The 25,131-nt window shown below is 48.2% G+C and overlaps 1 protein-coding gene across 5 annotated transcripts in view; it reads right to left on the bottom strand.

Moving 5' to 3' along the window:
• Positions 1 to 25,131, bottom strand: part of NFIC (nuclear factor I C) — a 130,571-nt gene that overhangs the window by 102,539 nt on the left and 2,901 nt on the right. For 3 of the 5 annotated variants that reach the window (XR_009557705.1, XM_060275305.1, XM_060275301.1), the window contains exon 1: positions 20,248 to 20,501. The exons of 1 other annotated variant lie outside the window; for it this stretch is intronic. Coding sequence is in view for 3 of the 4 variants with exons in the window: in XM_060275305.1 (XP_060131288.1) it covers positions 20,248 to 20,277 (30 nt within the window). In the remaining variant the exon portion in view is untranslated. One more of the 5 variants, XM_060275302.1, reaches the window with a different exon arrangement.

Below are 25,131 nucleotides of genomic sequence, written 5' to 3' on the forward strand. Positions count from 1 at the left end.
CCTAGACTCTGTGGTTTAACCCACAGCGCCACCTGGGTCCAGTCAAAGACGACTATGGGGTTGCGGCGCTCATCTTGCTTTCAGGCCGAGGGAGCTGGTGTTTGCCCACAGACAGCTTTCCGGGTCATGTGGCCAGCAGGACTAAACCGCTTCTGGCTCAACAGAACATCGTGACAGAAACCAGAGCGCACAGAAACGGCGATTCCCTTCCCGCTGCAGCAGTACCTATTTATCTACTCGCACTGGCGTGCTTTCGAACTGCTAGGTTGGCAGGAGCTGGGACTGAGCAACAGGAGCTCACGCCGTTTCGGGGATTCAAACCGCCGACCTTCCGATCGGCAAGCCCAAGAGGCTCGGTGGTCTAGCCCACAGTGCCACCCGCGTCCCTAAAATGATGAATAAACCCAGGAAAGTCCTCCAGAAGCTTGCAAAAGGCAGACACTAAAAGCTGGATTCCTGTATTGTATGGAATGGACCTATTAAATAAGATTTCTGCAGGAGGCCTTCGCTTGCAGAGAGCAGTATACGTCGCAGGCAGCAACACCAGAACGGCTGGATGCTCTCGCACTCGAGTCCTGCTCCGGGGCTTCCCTTTGGGGGCACGTGGCTGGCCCCCCTGAGATCAGGATGCCGAGCAAGACGATCCCATTGCCCTGATCCAACAGTGTCTTCTCAAGTTATCCGAGAGAGCCGACACACAACTCGGCTACTAAAACCTCCTTGCAACCCGCTGCTCGCCTGGGGGACACGAGGCTCGGCCCTAGGTGACGAGTCAGGGGGCTTTCAGCAAAAGCCTGGCTCCATTCCTCCACCCCACCCCCCAAGCAGACAACTCTTGTGGCCATCGTTTTGCACGGCTGCCACCAAACCCTTCTGTCCGAGCGGCCGTGCGGGGAAAGCAAGCTTCCCTCGGAGCCGTTCCTCTCCTATTTGTCTATCGCCTCCCATTCCGGGTTTCTGACACCACCCACCCTTGCGCCGTCACTCACAGTCCAGTGACTCCATCCTACAAGCATCCAGGGGAGAGGGGGCGGGGGGGGGGGAGAGCTGGACTTCTGCAAATCTCTTTCTACACATTGGCTATCTATAGCCATGAGGTCAGATCTCTTTGTCTCTCTTTTTTCTCTCCCTTTCAGAAACAAGGACCCAGACCTGCTAAAGAGATTAGACCACCTCAAGACAGCAGAAGATGGATCTTTCGGTTTCTTTCGGCCTGCACGCTTTCGACTTCTTTTGGGGACACCTCAGCTGAAGCAATCCGTCTCCTGCGACTTGCAGCAAACGCAACACAAAAGCACTGAGAGCGGGCACAGCCCCTGTGGCAAGTGGCTTTCGACAGCCTTTTCCTCGACCACGAATTTCTCTAGTGGCAAATACCCCCACCCCCAGCAATGTTATCGTCAGTGCTATTTTTCCAGAAAAAGAGGGAATCCCCATGAACGCCTCCCTCGTTCTCTTAGAACGGCAGAGGTGCCCACCATTGAGTTCCGGCGAGTCTTGCTGAAAAAAAAGACCCTGGTTGTAATGTTATCAGCTGCGTTTGGTGCAGAATTCAGCAGCCAGGGAGCTTGCCAGTCAGTCGGCTAAAGCTTGGTGCTGCTAACGCCACGGTTGCAGGTTCGATCCCCGTACAAAAAAGAAAAAAAGAACTAGACGATCCTCTTGCAACTCTACAATTCTATGACTCTAAAATAGTCTGAGCACATAACGCGAATCCTGGCCCCACTGAGCTGGGTACCACTTAGTTTCTGGACCCAATCAAAAGTGCTGGTTTTGACCTACAAAACACAACGGAGGTTGGTGGGGCAGTGTCCCATTTGCCCTATTGGACTAGCCACCACTGACTTAAACACACACACACACACACACACACACACAAGAATAACTATCTAGCTTTCCCCATTCATTTTAACCAAATATTCTTAGGACTTTAGTGTCTCCATCCTTTCTTCCTATATCCATTGAAATGTAAGTCTGTCGTCACACTGAAGTTCAGTTTTTCGGCCAGTAGGGGGCCACGTCAACTCCTGCGTGGCCAACAGCAAACAGGGAGGCAGGTGAGCGAGCGAGCAGAATGGGAGGGAAGGATTCCGCTTAAGAGATAGCAGAGAGGAGCCTCACAGAGCAGTTTAGCAAACTGCTCTGTGGAGCATCTCTACTCCAGGGGTTCCCAACATAGCTGCCAAGTTATCCCTTTTTTTAAGGGATTTTCCATTATGCTGAATAGGCTTCCTCACGAGAAAAGGGAAAACTTGGCAGCTATGGTTCCCAAACTAAGGCCCGTGGGCTGGATGCGGCCCAATTGCCTTCTAAATCCGGCCCGCGGATGGTCTGGGAATCAGCATGTTTTTACATGAGTAGAATGTGTTCTTTTATTTAAAATGCACCTCTGGGTTATTTGTGGGGCCTGCCTGGTGTTTTTACATGAGTAGAATGTTTCCTTTTATTTAAAATGCATCTCTTGGTTATTTGTGGGGCATAGGAATTCATTCATAATTTTTTTCAAAATATAGTCTGGCCCCCCACAAGGTATGAGGGACAGTGGACCGGCCCCCTACTGAAAAAGTCTGCTGACCCCTGCTCTACTCCCTGTGAAATCTGGCCACAAAAAGTTTAACAGAAAGAGGGAGGCATTTCAGAAAACCATGCTCTGAAGCCCCTTCTCTCCCTTAAAATTATTAATAATAATTATATATAAAATTGTCCAGTAGCATCTTAGAGACCAACTAAGTTTGTTCTGGGTATAAGCTTTTGTGTGCACGCACACTTCTTCAGATACACATAAAGCTTATACCCAGAACAAACTTTGTTGGTCTTTACGGTGCTACTGGAAATAATAAAAAAAATTTATATATATTTTGACTGCTTCAAACCAACACGGCTACCTACCTGAATAATAATTTTATTATTGATATGCTTGGAGGGAGGGAAAATAGCTCAGTCAATTAGAGCATGGTCCTGGTAATGTCAAGTTTCCAGGTTCGATCGCCGTATAGAACAGCTCGTTTCCGAGCACAATTCAAAGTGTTGGTGCTGACCTTTAAAGCCCTAAACGGCCTCGGTCCAGTATACCTGAAGGAGCGTCTCCTCTCCCATCGTTCTGCCCGGACACTGAGATCTAGCGCCGAGGGCCTTCTGGCGGTTCCCTCGCTACGAGAAGCCAAGTTACAGGGAACCAGGCAAAGGGCCTTCTCGGTAGTGGCGCCCACCCTGTGGAATGCCCTCCCACCAGAGATCAAAGAGAATAACAATTACCAGACCTTTAGAAGGCATCTTAAGGCAGCCCTGTTTAGGGAAGCTTTTAATGTTTGATGGATTTCTGTATTTTAATGTTTTGTTGGAAGCCACCCAGAGTGGCTGGGGGAACCCGGCCAGATGGGCGGGGTATAAATAATAAATTATTATTATTATTATTCGTGCATTTTTGGAAATCATTTTCGAGGGGGTAGGACTAGATGATCCTCAGGGGTCCCTTCCAGCTCTACGGTTCTGCGATTCTCTACCCACACTCAACCCCCGCACGCACCAAGAAAGAAACCCTAGACGCAAGCAGTTTCCCTCTTTAATGCTGACTAAAGGGCAGGAATCGCAAGAAGGTGAAGGAGGGCGATTCAATAGCAATGTGCTTCTAGCACATCGGACACTTCGCCAATAAATCTATTCGTGGCACAGAAACATCCCAGAAACTATGGATCCTTGACACCGGCGCTGCTGGTGGTCCGTAGGTGCTGGCACTGAGGTTGTTGTGGTATTTATTGCCCACCTCACAACAACCCTGCAAGGCGGGCTGCGGCGAGAGCGACGCCCCTGCAAGGAAAGGTAGAGGCATTTGGGACTTTTGAGAAAGAGGCGAGCAAGTGGCGACAGGATAGAGGTTTATATAATCCTGCGTGGCACAGGAAAACCTGGATAAAGAAAAAGCTTCCCCCCCCCCTCTGATTGTTGGATGAGGGAAACAACTGCTGTTGGTCTACGGAACTGCCTCCCACTAGGTGAGAAAGTTAAGGCTACAACGAGAAACCTTTTCTATCACACAGGCAACTTCATTGTTTTCTTACCTACAAGAAGCTCTCTCCGTGTTTGATGGCAAGAAGTCTACTCTCTAACCAAAATTCCGAAGTTGGGCGGCACTTATTCTGTACACTAAAGGCAATTGTCTCGGTTACTGCAAATGGAGACGCCGGGATTTGAACCTGGGACCTTCGACACAAGAGGCAGTTGCCCAACCACTGAGCTACAGCCTTTCCCCGGTTCCTAAAAGCTACTCAACACATTCCTTTGAAGGACATGCTCTGAATTGTCAGTATTTCAGAAGAGTCACGACAGACTTCTTCACGCTTAAACTGTGGAACACCCTCCCACAGGAGGCAGGAATGGCCACCGATTCTGAAAGCTTTAAAAGCGGATTAGACAAAGAGGAAGATAAGGCTATACAGTGCTATCCAGGACAGCTGCGTTCCACCTGCACTGCCGAAAACCAGTCGCTGGAAACCTCTGGAGCAGGGGTTCCCCTTGAACTCGGACCCATGCTTCCCATTAGGGCACCTGGTTGGCCAGTGGATGTTGGCTGGCCTGATCCAGAAGGCTCGTCTTATGAGATACAGTGACCAGCTGGAGGCCACCCAGCAAACACCCTAGCAGTGGAAGTGGTGGGGATTCGAACTCAAGCCTCCCAGAGGCCTTTGACCGACACGCTAACCACTGTGCCGCGCTGCCCCTCCCTACGCTGCAAGCAACAACGCTACGATAGGCCCGGCCTGCTGAAGCCACAGCGCATCTTCTCTGGATTAGGGAAAGGGAAGCCTGTATCCCTGCATGTATAATTGGAAAACTGCCTCTACAGTGGTACCTTGGTTTACAAACACAATTGGTTCCGGAAGTCTGTACTTTCCCATCGGAAGAAATGGAAAGTGGATTAATCCGTTCCAGACGGGTCCGCGGAGTACTCAACCTGAAGCGTACTTAACCCAAAGTATGAGTGTAATTGGTTCTGGAAGTCCGTACTTAACCTGAAGCGTACTTAACCTGAAATGAACTTTCCCATTGAAAGTAATGGAAAGTGGATTAATCCGTTCCAGATGTTCCGCAGAGTACTTAAACTGAAGCGTACTTAACCTGAAGCGAACTTTCCCATTGAAAGTAATGGAAAGTGGATTAATCCGTTCCAGATGGTCCGCAGAGTACTTAAACTGAAGCGTACTTAACCTGAAGCGAACTTTCCCATTGAAAGTAATGGAAAGTGGATTAATTCACTCCAGACGGGTCCACGGAGTACTTAACCTGAAAATACTCAAACCGAGGTGTACTTAAACCAAGGTATGACTGTATTTGGAAAGGGAATTCCCTCCTGGGAGCAAGGGCTGCCTCCTCTTAGGGGTCAGGAAACTCATGTCCTGACAGGTCTTGTTGGACTCCCATCCTTCCCAGCAGCCATTGTGGCCAAAAGTCAGGGGTCATGGCTGGGAGGAGATGCGGTCCCCCACCTGATTTTTGTCGTCGTTGCCATCCACCTTTCTCGGGAGACAATGGAGTTTGCCTCCAGGGGGTGAAGTCAAACTGCTGGGCTGGCAGCACCCTGGGGCACAAGTCTGGGCAGTGTGTCTGGGGGCCCTGGGCTGCCCAGGCAACGAGACCTCCCTCTCAGCCTAGGTGAGGGGTCTGAAGGAAAGCTGTTTGGCACCTGCTTGGCGGCAGGAGGCGTACGAGGCGCCATCCAAGCGCCTTAGGGACTCCACTCGGGATATCTGTAGGGTTTACTCCTGAGCCTTTTCTTCTCCCAAAAAATATCCCTCAAGGCAGCGGAGGTCTACCATCAATAGTTTTCCTTCTTCTAGATGGCTCCCTTCCCAGGTGGACAACCCCCACCTGCCCCTCATATGGAGGAGGGTGAAAGATTGTTTTCTGCTGCTCCAGAGAAGCGGACACAGAGCAATGGATTCAAACTTCAAGAAAGAAGATTCCACCTAAACATTAGGAGGAACTTCCTGACAGTAAGAGCTGTTCGGCAGTAGAATTTGCTGCCAAGGAGTGTGGCGGAGTCTCCTTCTTTGGAGGTCTTTAAGCAGAGGCTTGACAGGCATATGTCAAGAATGCTTTGATGGTGTTTCCTGCTTGGCAGGGGGTTGGACTGGATGGCCTTTGTGGTCTCTTCCAACTCTAGGATTCTATGATTCTCACTTCCCTCTACCACATGGGGAAACTGCCTTCTTGACTGCTTGGACCCACTTTTGGTCTCGTCCGCTCTGTCCACAAGAACGTGCCTTCACATGTGGGGGAAGTGACCCTTTAGTATGTCGTTATCTCCCGCTTGGACTACTGCCATGCGCTCTCCGTGGGGCTCCCTTTGAAGGTGACCCGGAAACTGCAACTAATCCAGAATGCGGCAACTAGATTGGTGACTGGGAATGGCCGCCGAGACCACATAACACAGGTCCTGAAAGACCTACATTGGCTCCCAGTTCATTTCCGAGCACAATTCAAAGTGTCGGTGCTGACCTTGAAAGCCCTAAATGGCCCTTTATCCCTGAAGGAGAGTCTCTACCCCAGACACCGGGGTCCACCTCCGAGGGCCTTCTGGCGGTTCCCTCCCTGCGAGAAGCGAGGCTATCGGGAACCAGGCAGAGGGCCTTCTCGGTGGTGGCGCCCTCCCATCAGATGTCAAGGAAATAAGGAAATAAATAACGATCTGACTTTTAGAAGACACCTGAAGGCAGCCCTGTTTAGGGAAGTTTTTAATGTTTGATGTTTTGTTTGTGTTTTTAATATTCTGTTGGGAGCTGCCCAGAGTGGCTGGGGAACCGCGGCCAGATGGACGGGGTATAAATAATAAACTATAAGTATTATTAATTATTGTTATTATTAAGTTTACTTTATCTGTAAAGGAATATCACGTGCTCTGCATGCAGAACGTTCTGGCTTCAACCTCCAATGGCATCCTGGGAGGGATTGCTTGCCTGAAACCCAGGACAGCTGCTGTCAATCAGGACTGGACTTGACAGGACTGGACTTGATCGAACGGACAATCTGATATGGTACAAAAGGGAGCTTCCGGGATTCCCGCTGGCAAAACCACAGGAGAAAACCAGGTCTTAAGTTACTGGGGGGGCTAGATATCGGGGGGGCATCAGATCTCCCTCCCTGGAACAGCCCTCTGTCATTTCCCAATTCTCTGCCCCCCCCTGCAGAGGGTCAGGCTGGATGACCTTGGGAGACTCCCTCTGGATTTCAAGGCGCGTTTCCCCCCTCTTGGCCGAAGCAGAGCTGCCTCGGCCCTTCCCTCTCGCCGTCCCAATTTGTTCGGAGAGCGTCACATGCTAAAAGGAAAATAAAAAATAACTGCATCCTTGACTTGGCCCGGGAGTGAGTTGTGGGGCGGGACTGAAAAGCATTGGGGGGGGGGAGGCATGGTGAGGGAGGGAGGGAGGGAGCACAGAACGGAGAAGGGCAGAGATAAGATTGCACAACTTTTTTTTCCAGCCTCCCCAGTCTGGTTGCTGAGCATTGTTGAAAGAAAACACTGGGCCCTTTCTTTGAAAATAACCTTCCTCCTTTTCTCCCTCCCTCCTTCCCGCTTGGACTGCGTTCCTTCTGACTTCCCTGTCTGCTGAGCAGATGCCCTGGACACAACTTTCACTAGAAAATGAAAGGGGGGGAGGGATCTTCAAAGCAGCCTGCCCTGCTCTTGACCTTAAATACCCCTTACTAGGGAGGATCCAGTGGGGAAACTGAGCAAAACTGGGCAAAGCGAGGGGGGGAAGGAGGAAACGAATATTCGCATCCGTTTCCTGTTGTTCAATGAACTCTGGTTAAAGTGGGCACCAGACCAGCTGCAGCCCCCACCCCCTGCCCCCACCCTTATATTATTTTACTTTATGTCCCCACAGTTAGCTGGTTTTTTGTTTTTTGTTTTTTTTGTCTTATGTGGTCCAGGAGATAAGCTCGGGTTTAGGAATGTTCCATGATAAACGGTTAAACTCTACCAAGGAGATTCGATTTTTTTTTGTTCGTTTGTTTAAATCAGGCCTGTCCAACCGGTCCCCCCAAAAAGCTCAGCAACTCTGGTTGATCCAGTGAGTAGATCACTGCCAGTTTATCTATAGTGGGAGTAGATCGCAGTCTCTTGGAAGTTGGAGAACCCTGGTTTAAAGCAAAGGGGATGGCATTTGAGCTTAAAAGGTGAACTGGAAGATTTGGGTAAAATTATATGTTATGTATAGAGTTCTGTCAAGAGAACAAGCTGGTCATCACAAACACTCTTTTCCAACAACACAAGAGACGACTCTACACATGGATATCACCAAATGGGCAGCATTGAAATCAGATTGACTATATTCTCTGCAGCCAAAGATGGAGAAGCTCTATACAGTCAGCAAAAACAAGACCTGGAGCTGACTGTAACTCAGATCATCAGCTTCTTATAGCAAAATTCCAGCTTAAACTGAAGAAAGTAGGAAAAACCTACTGCAAGACAGGAGTGCCTGGCGTGCTATGGTCCATGGGGTCACGAAGAGTCGGACACGACTAAACGACTAAACAACAACAACAATACATTATGTATAACCTCTCCATTCTGAAGGAAATCAGCCCTGAGTGCTCAACTGGAAGGACAGATCCTGAAGCTGAGGCTCCAAGACTTTGGCCACCTCATGTGAAGAGAAGATTCCCTAGGAAAGACCCTGATGTTGGGAAAGATGGAGGGCACAAGGAGAAGGGGACGACAGAGGACGAGGTGGTTGGACAGTGTTCTCGAAGCTACGAACATGAGTTTGACCAAACTGTGGGAGGCAGTGGAAGACAGGAGGGCCTGGCGTGCTATGGTCCATGGGGTCACGAAGAGTCGGACACAACTAAACAACTAAACAACTAAACAAATATGCAGTTGCAATCGAAATGATTCAACCTCGCCCCCACCCCCACCCCAATTGCAAATCAGGTTCATTGTCAAAATTTACAGACTTTAAGCAGTTTTGCAAGGAGCAAACCAAACCAACTTTGACTGGCTTCCTTGCAAAACTGCTGAAAGTTTGCAAATTTGGATAATGACCCTGGTTTGCAATGGGGGGGGGAGGGTTTTGAATAATTTTGATTGCAACTCTGAGTGTGTGCGCGCACGCACTAATGTAATGCAATCGAGCTTGCATATTCAGCCATCTGCCGTGGATGCTTTAGTTGAGATTCCAGCATCGCAGGGGGTTCGACTAGATTACCGCTGGGGGCCCCTTCCAACTCTACGATTCTATGAGGTATAGAATCTTGGGCTGGGGCAACCGGTTAAAACATTTCAAAGTGCTTTAAACCAGGGGTTCCCAACAAAATTTTCTCGAGGACCCCTCATCGAGCCGCTATTGTGACAAGGACCCCCATTAATTCCTAATCCTAAAATTAAAAAGTGAGAGCCAAATTAAGAGTCTTTTTATATTTTATATTTATACGTTTTTTACAGTTCTTCCTCTTCATCTGTAGGCCTTTGTCGTTTTAACAAACCACTTTTTAACCAACGGTCTATTTTTAACTACGCGAACTGTAGCTTCCGCGAAAAACAACGCTTTGTTTACAAACACTACTGTTTTGCAAAGAGGCAGCGCGCGCCAGGGAGGAGGGAGGGGAATGGAGAAGACAGGGTACCTGCGCAGTAGCGCACAAATGAAGCCGACGCACGCAAAGCATCTTGGGGAGGTGAGCATTAGTAGAATGCGCGCGCTGCCTCTTTGCAAAACAGTAGTGTTTGTAAAGCGCCACCTAACGGCATACAGCAGAACTACTGCCTCTATCTAATTCTAGTTTTGCGCTAGACTCTGCTCATGCAGGAAGCGGCCAAAACAAAAAATCTGTTATCATACGAAATATATTTAATATATTTTTTATTCTAATAGCATCTTGCGGACCCCTCTGGCATAGCTCGCAGACCCGGACCACCTGTTGGGAACCACTGCTTTAAACAGTTCTAATTTTGGTGCCTCTGTTTTGTTTTCTGTCGAGTTGGTGCTGGTTAAACTGTTTACTTGTGGCTGCCTATTTTAATTTAGATATAACTGTAAACTGTTTATTGTTATTACTGGTTCTATTGATTTATTGGTTGGTTGGTTGGTTGCTTGCTTGCTTGCTTGCTTGTATAGGAATACGACATCCCTATTTTCATGGGAGAAATGTTGGAGAGGATGGAATAGGACGTCCCTCTTTTCATGGCAGAAATGTTGGAGAGGATGGAATAGGACGTCCCTCTTTTCATGGCAGAAATGTTGGAGAGGATGGAATAGGACGTCCCTATTTTCATGGGAGAAATGTTGGAGGGGATGGAATAGGACGTCCCTATTTTCATGGGAGAAATGTTGGAGGGGATGGAATAGGACGTCCCTCTTTTCATGGCAGAAATGTTGGAGAGGATGGAATAGGACGTCCCTCTTTTCATGGCAGAAATGTTGGAGAGGATGGAATAGGACGTCCCTATTTTCATGGGAGAAATGTTGGAGGGGATGGAATAGGACATCCCTATTTTCATGGGAGAAATGTTGGAGGGGATGGAATAGGACGTCCCTCTTTTCATGGCAGAAATGTTGGAGAGGATGGAATAGGACGTCCCTCTTTTCATGGCAGAAATGTTGGAGAGGATGGAATAGGACGTCCCTATTTTCATGGGAGAAATGTTGGAGGGGATGGAATAGGACGTCCCTATTTTCATGGGAGAAATGTTGGAGGGGATGGAATAGGACGTCCCTCTTTTCATGGCAGAAATGTTGGAGAGGATGGAATAGGACGTCCCTCTTTTCATGGCAGAAATGTTGGAGAGGATGGAATAGGACGTCCCTATTTTCATGGGAGAAATGTTGGAGGGGATGGAATAGGACGTCCCTATTTTCATGGGAGAAACGTTGGAGGGGATGGAATACGACGTCTCTATTTTCACGGGAGAAATGTTGGAGGGGATGGAATAGGACTTCCCTATTTCCATGGGAGAAATGTTGGAGGGGATGGAATAGGATGTCCCTCTTTTCATGGGAGAAACGTTGGAGGGGATGGAATAGGATGTCCCTCTTTTCATGGGAGAAACGTTGGAGGGGATGGAATAGGACGTCCCTATTTTCATGGGAGAAACGTTGGAGGGGATGGAATAGGACGTCCCTATTTTCACGGGAGAAACGTTGGAGGGGATGGAATAGGACGTCCCTATTTTCATGGGAGAAACGTTGGAAGAGGCTGGGTATGCCTGCTTCACCCAGAGCTCAACCCCCAACCTTTCCAGGTCAGGCTGGCCATGTCTCCGTCCTGAAAAAAAAGGACCCATCTCTGGGTTGTTGTTTTTCTCCCGAGAGTAAACAAGCAAATGAACAAAACCCGGAGAGCAGAAGGTCGGGGAACCCAGGAAGAAGAAGAAATGCAAAATCATGACCTAGGTTTCTAAAAGCGGCCTCAAGCGAGGAGGTGGCTGAGCCCAGACGAGAGCGAGGGAAAGTCCCAAGGTGCGGAGAGACAGCTGGAGAGAGAGAGAGAGAGAGAGAGAGAGAGAGAGAGAGAGAGAGAGAGAGAGAGAGAATTTGCCATCAAGGGCCTGGACTCAAATCAAGCAGGTCACTGCGGCGTCCTGGCTAGGAGTGGCCCCAAGTGTGCCAGGGCTATTTTTGGGCCCGGGTGCTGTGGCTTTGCCAGCAAGGCAGACGTCCCCGTCCGAAGGAATGTCTCTGCGCAAACTGCTTGCCAAGCATTTGAAATCGCTAAATTGGAAGTTGTGTCTTAGGGAGGGGGGGGGATGGAGAGAGAGAAAGGGGCAAAATAATAATGATAATAATGATAATGTTTATTATTATTATTATTATTATTATTATTATTATTATTATTATTAATAACCGGCCCATCCAGCTGGGTTTCCCCAGCCACTCTGGCCGGCTCCCAACAGATTAAAAACAGAATAAAACATCAAACATTAAAAACTTCCCAATACAGGGCTGCCTTCAGACGTCTTCTAAAAGTCAGATAGTTGTATATTTCCTTGACATCTGATGGGAGGGCGTTCCACAGGGAGGGTGCCACCACCGAGAAGGCCCTCTGCCTGGTTCCCTGCAACCTTGTTTCTCGCAGGGAGGGAACCGCCAGAAGGCCCTCTGAGCTGGACCCCAGTGTCCAGGGTGGAGACGCTCCTTCAGGGATACTTGTGACCTGGCTACCCTGAATTCACAGAGTTGGGAATTATTGGGCGGCTGCGGGGAGGGGGGTGGCACTCTGGGTATGCTCAGAGGGGAGGCAAACTTTTTGGGGGGGGCACTCTAAATAAAAGTATCTTCTGACAGAATTATGGGCATCTATTTATTTCTAATATTTTATATTCCACACCTTCGAGCCTCGTACCGCTTTCTTAGGGACTAGAATCCTAGAATCATACAGTTGGAAGGGAGCCCCAGGGCTCATCTAGTCCAACCCCCTGCAATGCAGGAATCTCAGATCAAGAGTGCATGACAGGTGGCCATACAACCCCTGCTTAAAAACTTCCAGGGAAAGACCACAACCTCCCGAGGGAGACCATTCCACTGTCGAACAGCTTTTACTTTCGGAAAGTCCCCCCCCCCCCCGGTCTGTTTAGTCGGAATCGCTTTTCTTGTATTTTGAAGCCGTTGGTTTTTTATTATTATTCTAATGTTTCATACTCCACGCTTTCCAAATGTGGCGTATGATATCCAATGCAACAATAAAAAACAACGCAGCAACTTGAAACACGTTGGGGGGGTGGATTCTCTCTTTTTTCGTTTTCATATCAAAGCGGCGACAGGGAGAGTAGAAGCAAAATTAGCACAAGGGATATACGATGCGCAAAGGTTCTCACTCTGAGATGTGGGCATTATCCCAAGCCTCTGGCTGTTGTCTGAGGGACTAGAAACTTGCTTCTTTCTCTTCCTTCTAAAATTTCATATTCCAAGGCTTCCGCAGCCAACATTACTCTGTAACCAGCTTACATGCTCAAAAGCACGGCAATAACAAAACAGCAACTCTCCAAACCACCTTTTAAAAATCCCTCTTTTTCGTTTTCCCGTCAAGAAATGAAATTCCAAACAGCAGCAAGCTCGGAACAACTTAGCAATATGCAAAACTACCGTTATTAAAACCCTCTCTGAGCATGTGACAGGCAGTAAACCCTCTGGGCTCGGTCTTCCACACTTCCAGGTGTTCCCCCCCCCTTACAGTCTTAGGGACTAGGAACTTGAAATAAGTAATGAAAAGCTGAGGTGTTTTTGTTTTTAAATGAGAGCGGAATTTTCCAGCCTGGATAAAAATCTGAACTTTTTTTCTTTCTTTCCCCAGAGAATATCAGAATTTGCAAAGGCTGAGGTGAGGAGAAATACTCTGCACATGCTCTCGAACCTCTTTTATTTGCTATTTTATCTAGCAAAATGGCTAGATTAAAAGGCATTCTGGTAGGGGGGGATTCTTTAAGTTGCCTCCATATTGAGTCTCTCTCTCTCTCTCTCTCTCTCTCTCTGTGTGTGTGTGTGTGTGTGTGTGTGTGTGTACACATCCAAAAATGCCAGTACTTCTAAAAAATTCAGCTGCTAAGATAAATACTGTCTTAGAATAGAGTTTCCCTAGGAAAAATGGAAAGGGGGACTCATTTTAAAAGCAGCTTTCATTTTCCTTTGAGAGACAGCCAATGCACTCTGTACCATCTCAGAGGCCCTCTCTCCCTCTTCCTGCACAAAACCCAGAGAAATCGGCTTGGAAGATCACCTGAACCTCGACTGAACTTCCAATGGGCTTCAGAATAGCTGCCCTCATTCACTGGCCATCATGGAATATTTTTATTTTTACTACAGTACTGCATTTTAATTACCTGAATACCATCATCATCATCATTTCATTTACATCCTGCCTCCCCCCTGCCCCCATCAGATTGGGACTTAGGGAGACTAAAACAGCCACAGATAAAAATGCAGAAATGCTACAAACCTATAAAAAGTTGTCATTCATTAAACCCTAATAAAATTAAAATAGTATCTATTAAAATGCACGCAATAGAAGCATCGCAGCACTATTGAAAGCCCTTTCCTTCCAATACAGCAGCTCCCAAAGCACCTGTTGGAAAAGAAAGGACTTCACTTGCCGGAGGGAGGAAAGCCGGCCTGGCTCCTCTCGGCAGGGAGTTCCAAAGTTGCCTGGGAGGAGCCACCACAGAGAAGGCCCCGTCTTGCATCCCCACCAAGCACGTCTGTGGGGTTGGCAGGACTAAGAGAAGGGAACCTCCAAACATCTCAGAGCCAGGGCAGGTTCATACGGGAGAATACCGTTCTTCACATAGCCTGGGCTTAAACCGTGTAGGTCTTTAAAGGTCATAACTACTGCCATGCGCTCCACATGGGGCTACCTTCGAAGGTTACCTGGAAACTTCAACCAAACTAGAATATGGCAGCTAGAAGCGGCCGCCCAGACCATATAACACCGGTGCTGAAAGACCTACATTGGCTCCCAGGACATTTCCAAGAACAATTCAAAGGGTTGGTGCTAACCTTGAAAGCCCTAAACAGCCCAGCAGACCTGAAGAAGCGTCTCCACCCCCATCGATCAGCCCGGACACTGGGGTCCAGCTCCGAGGGCCTTCTGGCGGTTCCCTCCCTGGGAGAAGCCAGGTTACAGGGAACCAGGCAGAGGGCCTTCTCAGTGGTGGCGCCCTCCCTGTGGAACGCCCTCCCGTCAGATGTCAAGTAAATAAACAACAATCTGTTTAGGGAAGTTTTTAATGTCTGATGTTGTATCGTGTTTTTAATATTCTGTAGGGAGCCGCCCAGAGTGGCTGGGGAAACTCAGCCAGATGGGCAGGTATAAATAATACATTATTATATTATTAACTATTATTATTATTATTCCAAACAGAGGCATTCCTCCAACGATATCTGCAGGGAGATATCCCAGGTGGGAGAAGAGGCATTCCCCATCCCAGATGTAAGAAGAGGAGCTTCCCCCTTCTCATTTAGAAGAATACCGCTTCTAAATACTGTAGAGGCATTCCTCCGTCTCTCACAGTGCAGTAGGGAAAAGGTACGGTACTTCTTATATCAGGGAGTCGTGAAAATGGCAGAGCAGGAAGGGACCCTGTGGGTCATCTAGTCTAACCCCCTGCAATGCAGGAAACGTTCGCCCAGCGTGGGGCTCGAACCCACGACCCCTGGCCCCTCTTCCTTCAGTATTATCAGCAGTTTCGGGTTTCAGACAGGAGCCTCTCCCAGAAACCTGCTTCGAAATGCTGAGGGTTGAAGCTGGGACCTTCTGCATGCGAGGCAGACAGCCTACTACCAAACAGTTTAAATAGAGATGCTAGTCCTCGTGGTTCAGGTAACGGGGAAGTTTAAGGGCTACCTTATCCCAAGCCAGACTGCTGATCCTTCTAGCTCAGTATTGCCTGCACCAAATGGCAGCAACTGTCTGACTTTTAGAAGACATCTGAAGCACAGGGAACTTTTAAATGTTTTATTATGCTTTTATATTTTTGTTGGAAGCCGCCCAGAGTGGCTGAGACAACACAGTCAGATGGGTGGCTTATTTATTATTATTATATTATTATTATTATTATTATTATTATTATTATTATTATTATTATTATTATTATGTCCGGCAACAGACCCGTAGGCAATGGAGCTGTTGCAGAAAGGGAGTCACATGCTCCCTATAACCAGTACTAGTCAACGGCCTCAAACTCGGCCCTCCAGATGTTTTTGGGACTACAATTCCCATCATCCCTGACCACTGGTCCTGTTAGCTAGGGATGATAGGAGTTGTAGTTCCAAAATATCTAGAGGGCCAAGTTTGGGGGATGCCTGCTTTAGATCATAGAACTGTAAGTCAGAAAGGACCCCGAGTGTCAACTTTTCTGGGTCCCCACACTTAAATACTTCCCTGGTCTCCTTGCTGGCCTTAGCAGGACTAACGGCTAGTTAGCCCTGGTGATGTGATATTTATGTTGTACTTTATGTTGCCTTTAAGCTGCTTTTAAGTCGTTTTAATCAATGTTTTATATTTGTTGTTGGCCGCCCTGAGCCCGGTCTCTGGACCGGGGAGGGCAGAGTATAAATAAAAATATATATTATTTACTATTACTATTATTATTATTATTATTATTATTATTATTATTATTATTAAGCCCAACCCGCTGCAATGCATCCGTCCCTTACAGGAATCGAACCCGCAACCTTGGCGTTATCAACACCACGCTCTAACCCACCGATTTCTTAAAGTTATGGCTCTCTCCCTTTTGCTGGGATAGGGGGGCGCACCACGCTGCAAGCCCCAATTTGCAGGTTTGTTGCGTGTCAGCCGCAACTGCGTCACCGACTCCTCGCACCACAAGCCACCTCTTCCATTTCCTCAGCCTCGGTGCCCCGGCCTGAGAAATGGGAGCAAAATTGGAACTGCGCTTGAAGCTGCTGCAAAACCCAGCCGGCCCGTTGCTGCCTCTACCTTCTTCAAGCGGGCAGGCACCGTCGCCGGGGCTCAGAGCTTCAGTATGCAACCGACATGGTCCACCGTGTGCAAGTCCATCGGACCCAGGGGGAGCCCAGCATCTTCTCTGCTCAGTAGCCAACGAGGTACCCCCCCACACACACGATATGCCCCCCCCCAAGCAGAACCTGTGTGCCACAGCATCCCTCTCCACCTGCAATTCTCAAAAAAAAATCTGTCTACAGTGGTACCTTGGTTCTCAAACGGCTTGGTTCCCAGACACCAAAAACTCGGGAGTGTGTGTTCCGGTTTTCGAAGTTTTTCAGAAGCCGAATGTCCGATGCGGCTGTCGGCTATTGTTTCCAGGGCGCCTACGCCAATCAGAAGCCATGCCTTGGTTTTCGAACATTTCAGAAGTCAAATGAACTTCCAGAACGGATTAAGTTTGGCATTTTTGTTTTTACTCTTTATTGTGCGTTTCTGTTTTTGAGGCTTTTTCGGTTCACTTGCTTTTGCCACTGTGTGTGGAACCCAGTTCAGCTACTGGTTGGTTGGTTGTGTGACTGTGGAAATGGATAAAAGCCCCCCATCCAAACAATGACTATCATCAGTGCGGGGAAGGAAAAAATAATAATTTTAATTTTTATCACCTACAACACTGTCTTATTTATTTTATAGTACAGTGCATTGATTATTGCTTTCATTTTATGGATCAATGGTCTCGTTAGATAGCGAAATCCATGCTAAATTGCTGTTTGAGGGGTTGTTTTTAAAAGTCTGGAACGGATTAATCCGTTTTGCATTACTTTCTATGGGAAAGCGTGCCTTGGTTTTGGAACGCTTTGGTTTTGGAACGGACTCCTCTGCTCCAAATTGCAGACCTTGCCCCCCCCCCCCGGCTGAAACTGAGAGCAATCCACAGCGCGTCTCCGCATTTTGCAAAACAGAAATATTCCTCCATTGCAAATATGCCCCCCCCATTCACACATCATTCCATATATATATATGGGACTTTAAGGCGGTACGACACATTTAAAAAGTGTTCCACTTGGTCCGTAGTTTCCTAACCATGTGATAAAAATGAGTTGATTTTTTTGCCTGGATTAAAAATAAGAGGCGCAAATCTAGAGCAGAGACTCGTGCAGACACGCAACGGGTACCCTCTTCTGCACAGGACAGTCTACTCTGCCCCTGTTCTCAGTCATGATGGACTGTACCAAACCCTATTATCTGGTGCAAAATTACCCGTCCCATTCCCCCAGTGAGAGCAGTACATCATACAGGGTTGCAGCAAGCAGCTTCCTACACTTCCTAGGAGTTCTGAACTAACAAAACCCTTCTTAAAAAAACAAACGCTGAACAAACCTCCCTTTCTTGCAGCATGACCGCAATTGTTTCACAGAGCAGGGTTTTTGAAACTGCTGGCTGATATTTTACACAGGCTCATATGTGTTTGACCCAAGGTGAAGATTTAAGTCAAGATTTTTCACTTTTTAAATTCTGAAACCCAGAAAGCCAGGCATTTTATTCCATCTCAGGGACAGGACTTTGAACACCAGGCTGTTTAAAAAAAAAATAGCAAAAAGGATTTACAAGCAATGGGCAAGATTTAAGTCTCAAAGCTTTCGAAAACAGTTTTTTTAAAAAAAAAGAGGGAGTCCAGAATTCTGATAAGGGAATATTGAAACTGGGCCAAATTTTGACTTGGCTGGGCCAGATCTTTGCACATCTACTGTCAAAAGCTTAGGCCAGCTTGTATCAACACGGGCCTCGTCTGTTCTAAATGCCTCTCTATGTTTTTGGGGGCGGCCTATTTCAAATGCTCCCCGCTGCGAGAAAAATCCTTAAGTTTGCTATCAGTCTCCCCCCCACACACACACAACAAATGCATTTAAACATAAAATAAAATCCATGCCCTCGATAGAAAAGCATGTCAAGGTTCTTGCAAGACGCCGCTTTGTTTAGGAGTTACTTATCAGAAGAATCACCCTTAGTTTGCAGCGAGGAAGTCGTTACACGAGAGGCCGGCTGTTCAATAATTAAAATAAAATATCAAGAATCGATCAGAGAGGGAGGGGGGAGAGGCTGCCCCGCTGGAGGGGACACGAGAGCAGAGAAATTACGCTGCAAAAGTCAGAAGGAGCCCGCAATAATATCGGCACCATAAGGCAAACGCTTCACCGCTAAGCAAAACAACCTTGCATATAGGAAAGAGACTTTATAGCTGGGCACATCAAGGGAAGGGCGAACATTTTGTCCTTTTCAAAGGGAGCCCTGCAACACACAGTGGATTTTGACACACACAGAGAAAACAAACAGCCCAACCGTCCCGTGACTGGCAACGCAACATGCTGACTTCGAGGGCACCGCAGGAAGACAGGCTTGGGGGGGCACTGAGATGTGTTCACAACTAAGCAAAATGACACCCCCCCCCCGAAAATTAACAGGAATGTAAGAAACTGTGTTTGCTCTGATGACGCCCGGAGAACCCCTTTCCCATGAAATATACAGCATGGCGTGTGAATATTTCATGCCTCGTGCTGCAACACTGGCGTTGCAGACTGGTGGCCCGACACACACCGATGCCACACGCATATGGAGGGTAGGCACAGGAAGAAAGCACACACACACACACACACACACCTCACTCACAATCAGCTGCCTTGCACGCCTTTGCACGAGGGCCCTGCGTGGACACTCGTCCTGGGCGACATGTGCGCCAGACCGCCAAGCTCTTGCACGCCGTCCCTCTCTCGTCTGGCACACACGAACGTTCTCACTTCCATGTGCCCATCCTTCCATGCAGGGGGGAGCATGGGGCCTATGGCACCACACGGCACATTTGCACACTCGCCCGTGTCCATGGCTCACGGGGGTGGATTTCGAGACCTCTGGGGCACTCAATGGCTCACTGATACTTACAAACCCAGGACGCATACACTGAAGTAACCCCTATGCAAGCTGGCAAGGAATAGCCGTGCAAACTCTGACACACTGGGACTTATGCGCTCAGCATTCTTGCAAAAATGCTCTCTCTCTCTCAGACACACAGCCCTCTCTCTTTGCCAACTTATCAGAACTTGGTGCGCAGTTGGGAAAACAGTTGATATTAAGCCTCTTCTCTTCCCCCCCCAACCGAAAAACCCTAGCCACCCAACTCCATCCCCCCACCCCAATGTGGAAGGAGAGGGTGTTCTTGCGGTCACCAGACCACCAGACCATGTGAACACCAAACTGCCATCAAGCTGCCTAAGGGGTACAGATGGGGTGGGGGTCCTGCCCCACACATATCATACCGATCCAGACCCATGCATTGCTAAAAGCCAGCAGTTCTGCTCAAAACACGACACCGGAGGGAAGGAGGGTGGTTTTTTTGGGGGGGGGAGGAGGGAGGGTTCAGGTGGGTAGGATGGAAATAGAAACTTATTGCAGCCGACCTGCAAAGTGGGAAAGGGTGTGTGTGTGTGTGTGTGTGTGACAAGAGATCGGGCGCCTTTTGGAAAGCTCAGCTGACTCCGAATGCAAAGCCCGCTCTCTCCAAACCCCCCCCCCCGCCACCGCGCGCCACAAGCCCGCAGCCCCGCCACGCATTTTCTGCAATGGGCAAAACTCTTTTCTCCGGGGGAGGGGGGGTGGAGAGAAAGGATTTTGAGAGGGGGTGGGTGAGGGAAAGAAAGAAAGGAACCAGGCTGCAAAGAGGAAACAGATTTCAGCTCACTCCCCCCCCCCCCCATTACAAATGATACAAATTAGCAATGCAAAAAGAAAGGAAGGAAGGAGAGGGGTGGAAAGGAGATCTCTGACGGGGGGAGGGGGGGAAGAGGCCTTAATTACCTGGGCGAGGCAAAGAGGTGAAGAATACATCTCCAAGCTGTCGCGGAGTAAACCGTTGAGGAGGGTTTTTTGAGGGGGGGTGGGGGGGGAGAAGAGAGAGAGGAGGTTTGAAAAAGCAGATCCAAGCGTAAAAGTTACTGAGTCATTTCGGAGGCTGGAACATTTTTCTCCTCTCACACTCTCTCCCTCTCCCTCTCTCAAACATACACGCTCACACACTCTCTCTTTCCCGGCGATGGATCGGTGCGGGGGGAGGGGAGGAGACGGCGAGGGGGAGGGTGTCCAAGGGGAGGGGGTGGGACCAGGGAGAGCGGCGGGGGGGGGCGGACGGGAGAGAGGAAGCACGCCTAACCCTCCGAAAGAGAAGCATTATACAGTACATGTAAATCCAACTTTTCAAAATAAATAAATTAGAAGCGGGCAGTCACATATCCAACCCTACGCGTAGCGCGCACAGGGCGCATGCATGCATGCAATGCGCTTTGGGAAAAGTTAGCACATTGCTCCCGCTTTTCGAGAAAAGGTGAAAAGCTGATAGCGACAATAATAGGTAGGTAGGTAGGTAGGTAGGTAGGTATTTAATCAGAGCTGCCGGCACGATGCAAAGGTCGTGTCGAACTCCGGGGGGGGGGGCGGAGGTTTCCTCCTCCTGAGGAGACGTGCCCAAAGATCGCGCCTTTACGCAGGCGATTATTTTAAAAAATGAAATGAGATCGACCGTGTGCTACTCCGGCAACGTCTCCGGGAAAAGAGGAAAGGGTGGGTACAAATTTTTTTTTTTAAAAAAATATATTTTAATTTATGGGCTTTAAACGGGGGTAAGCTGCTTCACACCCCGGGAGGGGGCTAAAAATATGATTTTTTAAATAAATAAATAAACAAATAAATGATGTACTAACATCCTAGGGAAGGAAAGAACGGAGGGGAAGAGAGGGAGCTTCCCCCCCCACCCCCCCCAAAAAAAACACTTTACAAAAAGAAAACGCTGAGATGCAGTCAGACTTGGGAATTTTTATAAGGTGTGAAGCAAACAGGCCTGAGGTGCTAATCAATAATAAAATAATAATACTACTAATAATAATAATAACAATACCCTAAATCAGCCAAATGTCAATTTCGGGGCGGTGGAGAGAACTCCCATATTATCCCTCTGGAAGGGAATTTGAAATAAAAAACAAACTTTGGAATGAGTGTTTTTTTTTAATAATCACCTGGAATTGCATAGGTCCTTACCGCTAAACTCCCCAGAAAGAAACTCAGCTGTTTCTCCGAGTGTTTTTTGTGTGTGGAGAGTTTAGAAATCAGGATCCAGTCCTCCAAGAAAGGGGTGCGTGCGTGGCGTGCCCGGCGCGTTACCCTAGAGAAGAGGACCCCTCTGAAAATAACAGGCATGCCTAACTTGGGCCCATTCCTTCGAGAGGTTCTGTTTCTGAGTAGAACTTGGCTGGGCTCAGCGGCCCCCTAGATCTAGGTGAGAATCGCCGGAGCAGGGGAACGATGCGCTGCAAGGAAGTCTTGTCTCCCAGGCTTTCAGCTCAGGAACTACTCACTCGCGCGCACCTTTCACGAGGAAATGTGATTAGAGAGGAATTAAATGAAGCCTCCTTCTGTACTGGAGCACTCTCGCCCTCCCTCTCGCCTTTTTAAAAATCACATTATTGCCATCGACCTTCCGCACCCACCTTGCGAAGCGAAACACACACGCCGCACGCGTACCCAATGTTTCCTAAGTCAGGACTGAGCGACGCACAATTGTCTCTCCCCCCCCCCCTGAAAAGGAGCTTGTATATAGACACCTATCATCTGAAGGGGAGGGATTTCCAAACTTAAAATAGCTTTTCTCTCCTCCTACGCCCCCAGCCCAGTTTTTAACTCTCGGCAAAGAAGTCGCAACTCTCTCCTAACTTCTTTTCCCTTTTGGGTCCCCCCCCCGCCCCAGTGTCAACAAAAAGCGTATTTGGTGAGCTAATGTAATAGCAGGCTGTTGATTATGATAATAGTAAGAATAAACCAGGATGTTTCTCAACATAACCCTGGGCATGTTTGCTCCGAAGTCTCGCCGGCCTTACTTTCCAGGTAAGGAAGGGTGCGCAGGATCGCGGCCTTCCAGGCCAACTGCTCAGAAATGTAAAAGTTCAATGGGGCTTAAGCTGCATATATCCCCACGGGATTGCTTGAGAGTAAGTCCCCATTGAATTCAATGGGACTTTACTTCCGAGTAGGCAGGCACCCACAGAATTGCCTTGTTGATGGATTTGGGGAGGAGGGGGGCCGTGTAATTAAGAACTGTGGGATGGGAGGCGGCGTCGATGGGTTTTGGAGAGCTGTCCAGACCCCACCCCCATCAGAAAGTGAAATGATTCGCCCCCTGGGCACCACTTTTAGCAGATGCTGGAAAGCGGCCGAACAAGCAAGCAAGCAAGCCAAAAGACAAGGAGAGACACCCCCTACAAAAACAAACAAACAAACAAACAAACAAGACCCCTATTCTTTTGGAACGGGAATTCTTTCACGGCTCTGCAAAGGGTCGAGAACATCACAGCCATTTTCCGACTAGGAAATGAATCCTCACCACAGCACAAGATCTAACTCTCTGAGTGCCCAAGCACCCACAAAATTCCTCATTAAGGGGCCGGGCATCCACAAAGTTCGGTGCCAGGGCCATGCACGCTGCATGGCACCCTCTCTCTTTCTCTCTCTCTCTCTCTGTCTCCCAAACCAACACACACACACACACCGGGGCGCAATCCCAGAAAAAGGCGAGACTGACTTAACCCCCACACCTCCTATATGTTTCCATCGCCAACTTCACCTCCTTATTGCAAAGGTGAGCGGTGTCCAAAAAAACAAACCACCTCCCAAAACCATGGAGGAGGGAGGGCTGGATAGAGGTTGATATTTCCTGCCCCCATCCTCCGAATAGAGAAAACGCGGCCCAACTCCTAACTGCCTTTCTGCCAGGCGTTTAGAGAAGGAAAATTAACTTGGCTCCCAGACTTTCCCGAACCACAAAACTCTCGTTCCGGACATGGCCGGCAGTTGGAAGCAGAAGAAAATAAAAAGAAGGGAAAGCGGGTAAGGGTTTCCTTTTTTTAAAAAAAAAATAGTGTGTGTTTCTATAGAAATTGAACCATAACCCGGCTCTCCGTTACGCATGAAAAAGGCGCATGATTTCTGACTTGAGGTCGGCTCGGCTTCTTAAGGAAACGGCAGGCTGAGTTTTGGAAACTCCCCAAAGCGTGGAGAGTTCGCTGCCTCTCCTGGAAACTTAAGGATTCGCCTGGACTGGAGGTAATAATACCGGCCCGGCTTGGATACTTCTGAAACCGGCGCAAAATAAGAAGGATGATAAATAGGAAGCGTTAAATGAGGTCACAATGAGGACTAGCGGCTTGCTGGAGGAGGGGGGAACTTTCTAATGCCGCAATTGAATAGCTGTGCGGAAGAAGCGTGTGCGTGTACAAAAACAAAACCTCCTGGTTAATTTAAACAGTTCTCTTATTATGAGGTGGGGGGACATATAGCACTGAAATATCAAGTTGTTGTTGTTTTTTATCCACAGGGCTGGACTTTCAACTCTGTTTACAGGAGTGCTATATATGAGAGAATGATTTGTACAGTACCCTTTCATTAAGAATTTATCCATAATTCTGCGGTTGGGGGAAGGTAAGGAGAAGAGGGAAACCAGGAAATCACTGCGGGACAAAATCTTGCCTCCGGCCTAGACGTCACAAGCAAGGCCAGGCTGAGTGCTCCTTTAGGCAAAGCAGAATCCTCGCATGCAGAAATGTAGCAAGCAATACAACCTTTCTCTCCGTCACCTAGGTCTCTAAAGCAGGCCGCTGCAAGGCCTCTGGCTCGGTCAAACTGTCAGTCTTTGAGGTGCCCCCCCTCTTTGCTGCAACTGACAGACAGGGCTGTCACTGGAGCTAGATTTCTATCTGCAGGGGTTTATTTTATTTATTATTTTATTTGGGGGCATGGCTGGTGTATGAGGAGCCTCGCTTTACAGTCTTGAAGAGGTAGGGCCCCCAAGCAGAGACCTATAACGTCATGGGCTATTTACTGAGATGCAGACTTGCATTCGGACAACCACTGTTCACGTGAACTATCAAACATGCAGATAATTCGATATATCTATTAATTGATGTGGGCGGTTTGTCTGGAATGTTTCTTCGAGTGGTGTGTGTGCTTTGGAAGAGTTGGGGGTAATTCATACTTTCATTCCAACATTTTTCTACATCCTCCTGCTATAAGCCCCTACAATTACTATTGCTCCACATTGCAAACGATGAAGTAAATTATTATTATTATTATTTGGCGTCGGCTGGCATTTAGCCCCGACTCCAAAAGCCAATTCTATATCACTAATAGGAGCCTCAATCCTTCTGCTCCCCCTCCCGTTTCACTTCTCTCCTACTCCGATTTTTTTGGGGTGGGGTGGGGGGAGGGTGTTACACGCAATCCAGATTTTTAAAAGTTTGGGAGTTGACACGCGAGTTTCACTGCTTAGCCAAGTCACTGCGCGCGTGGATTATTATTATTATTATTATTATTATTATTATTATTATTATTATTATTATTATTATGCGGCTGTCTGGAACAGCCACGTAAAATTCCCGATATCCTTCAAAGTCAAAGAATTTGGGATGAGTTTTTTTGGGGGGGGAATGAGGTGCGATTGGAAGAGGCGGCGACGGGAGGGAATCATTCGGACCAACAACTGCGGCACTTTCCCCCTTCGCAAACTTCGCGGCGCTCCCCCCCCCAACCGTCCCGATCCTAAGCGTGTCTGCTCAGAAGCCCCATTCAGTTCCACGAGTTTTCCAGGTAAGCGAATGAGGATCTTGCTCTTAAAAATAAAAATCCTCCGAGCTTCTAAAG

Source organism: Zootoca vivipara, chromosome 6 (assembly GCF_963506605.1).
Source record: "Zootoca vivipara chromosome 6, rZooViv1.1, whole genome shotgun sequence".
Classification (NCBI taxonomy): Eukaryota; Metazoa; Chordata; class Lepidosauria; order Squamata; family Lacertidae; genus Zootoca; species Zootoca vivipara.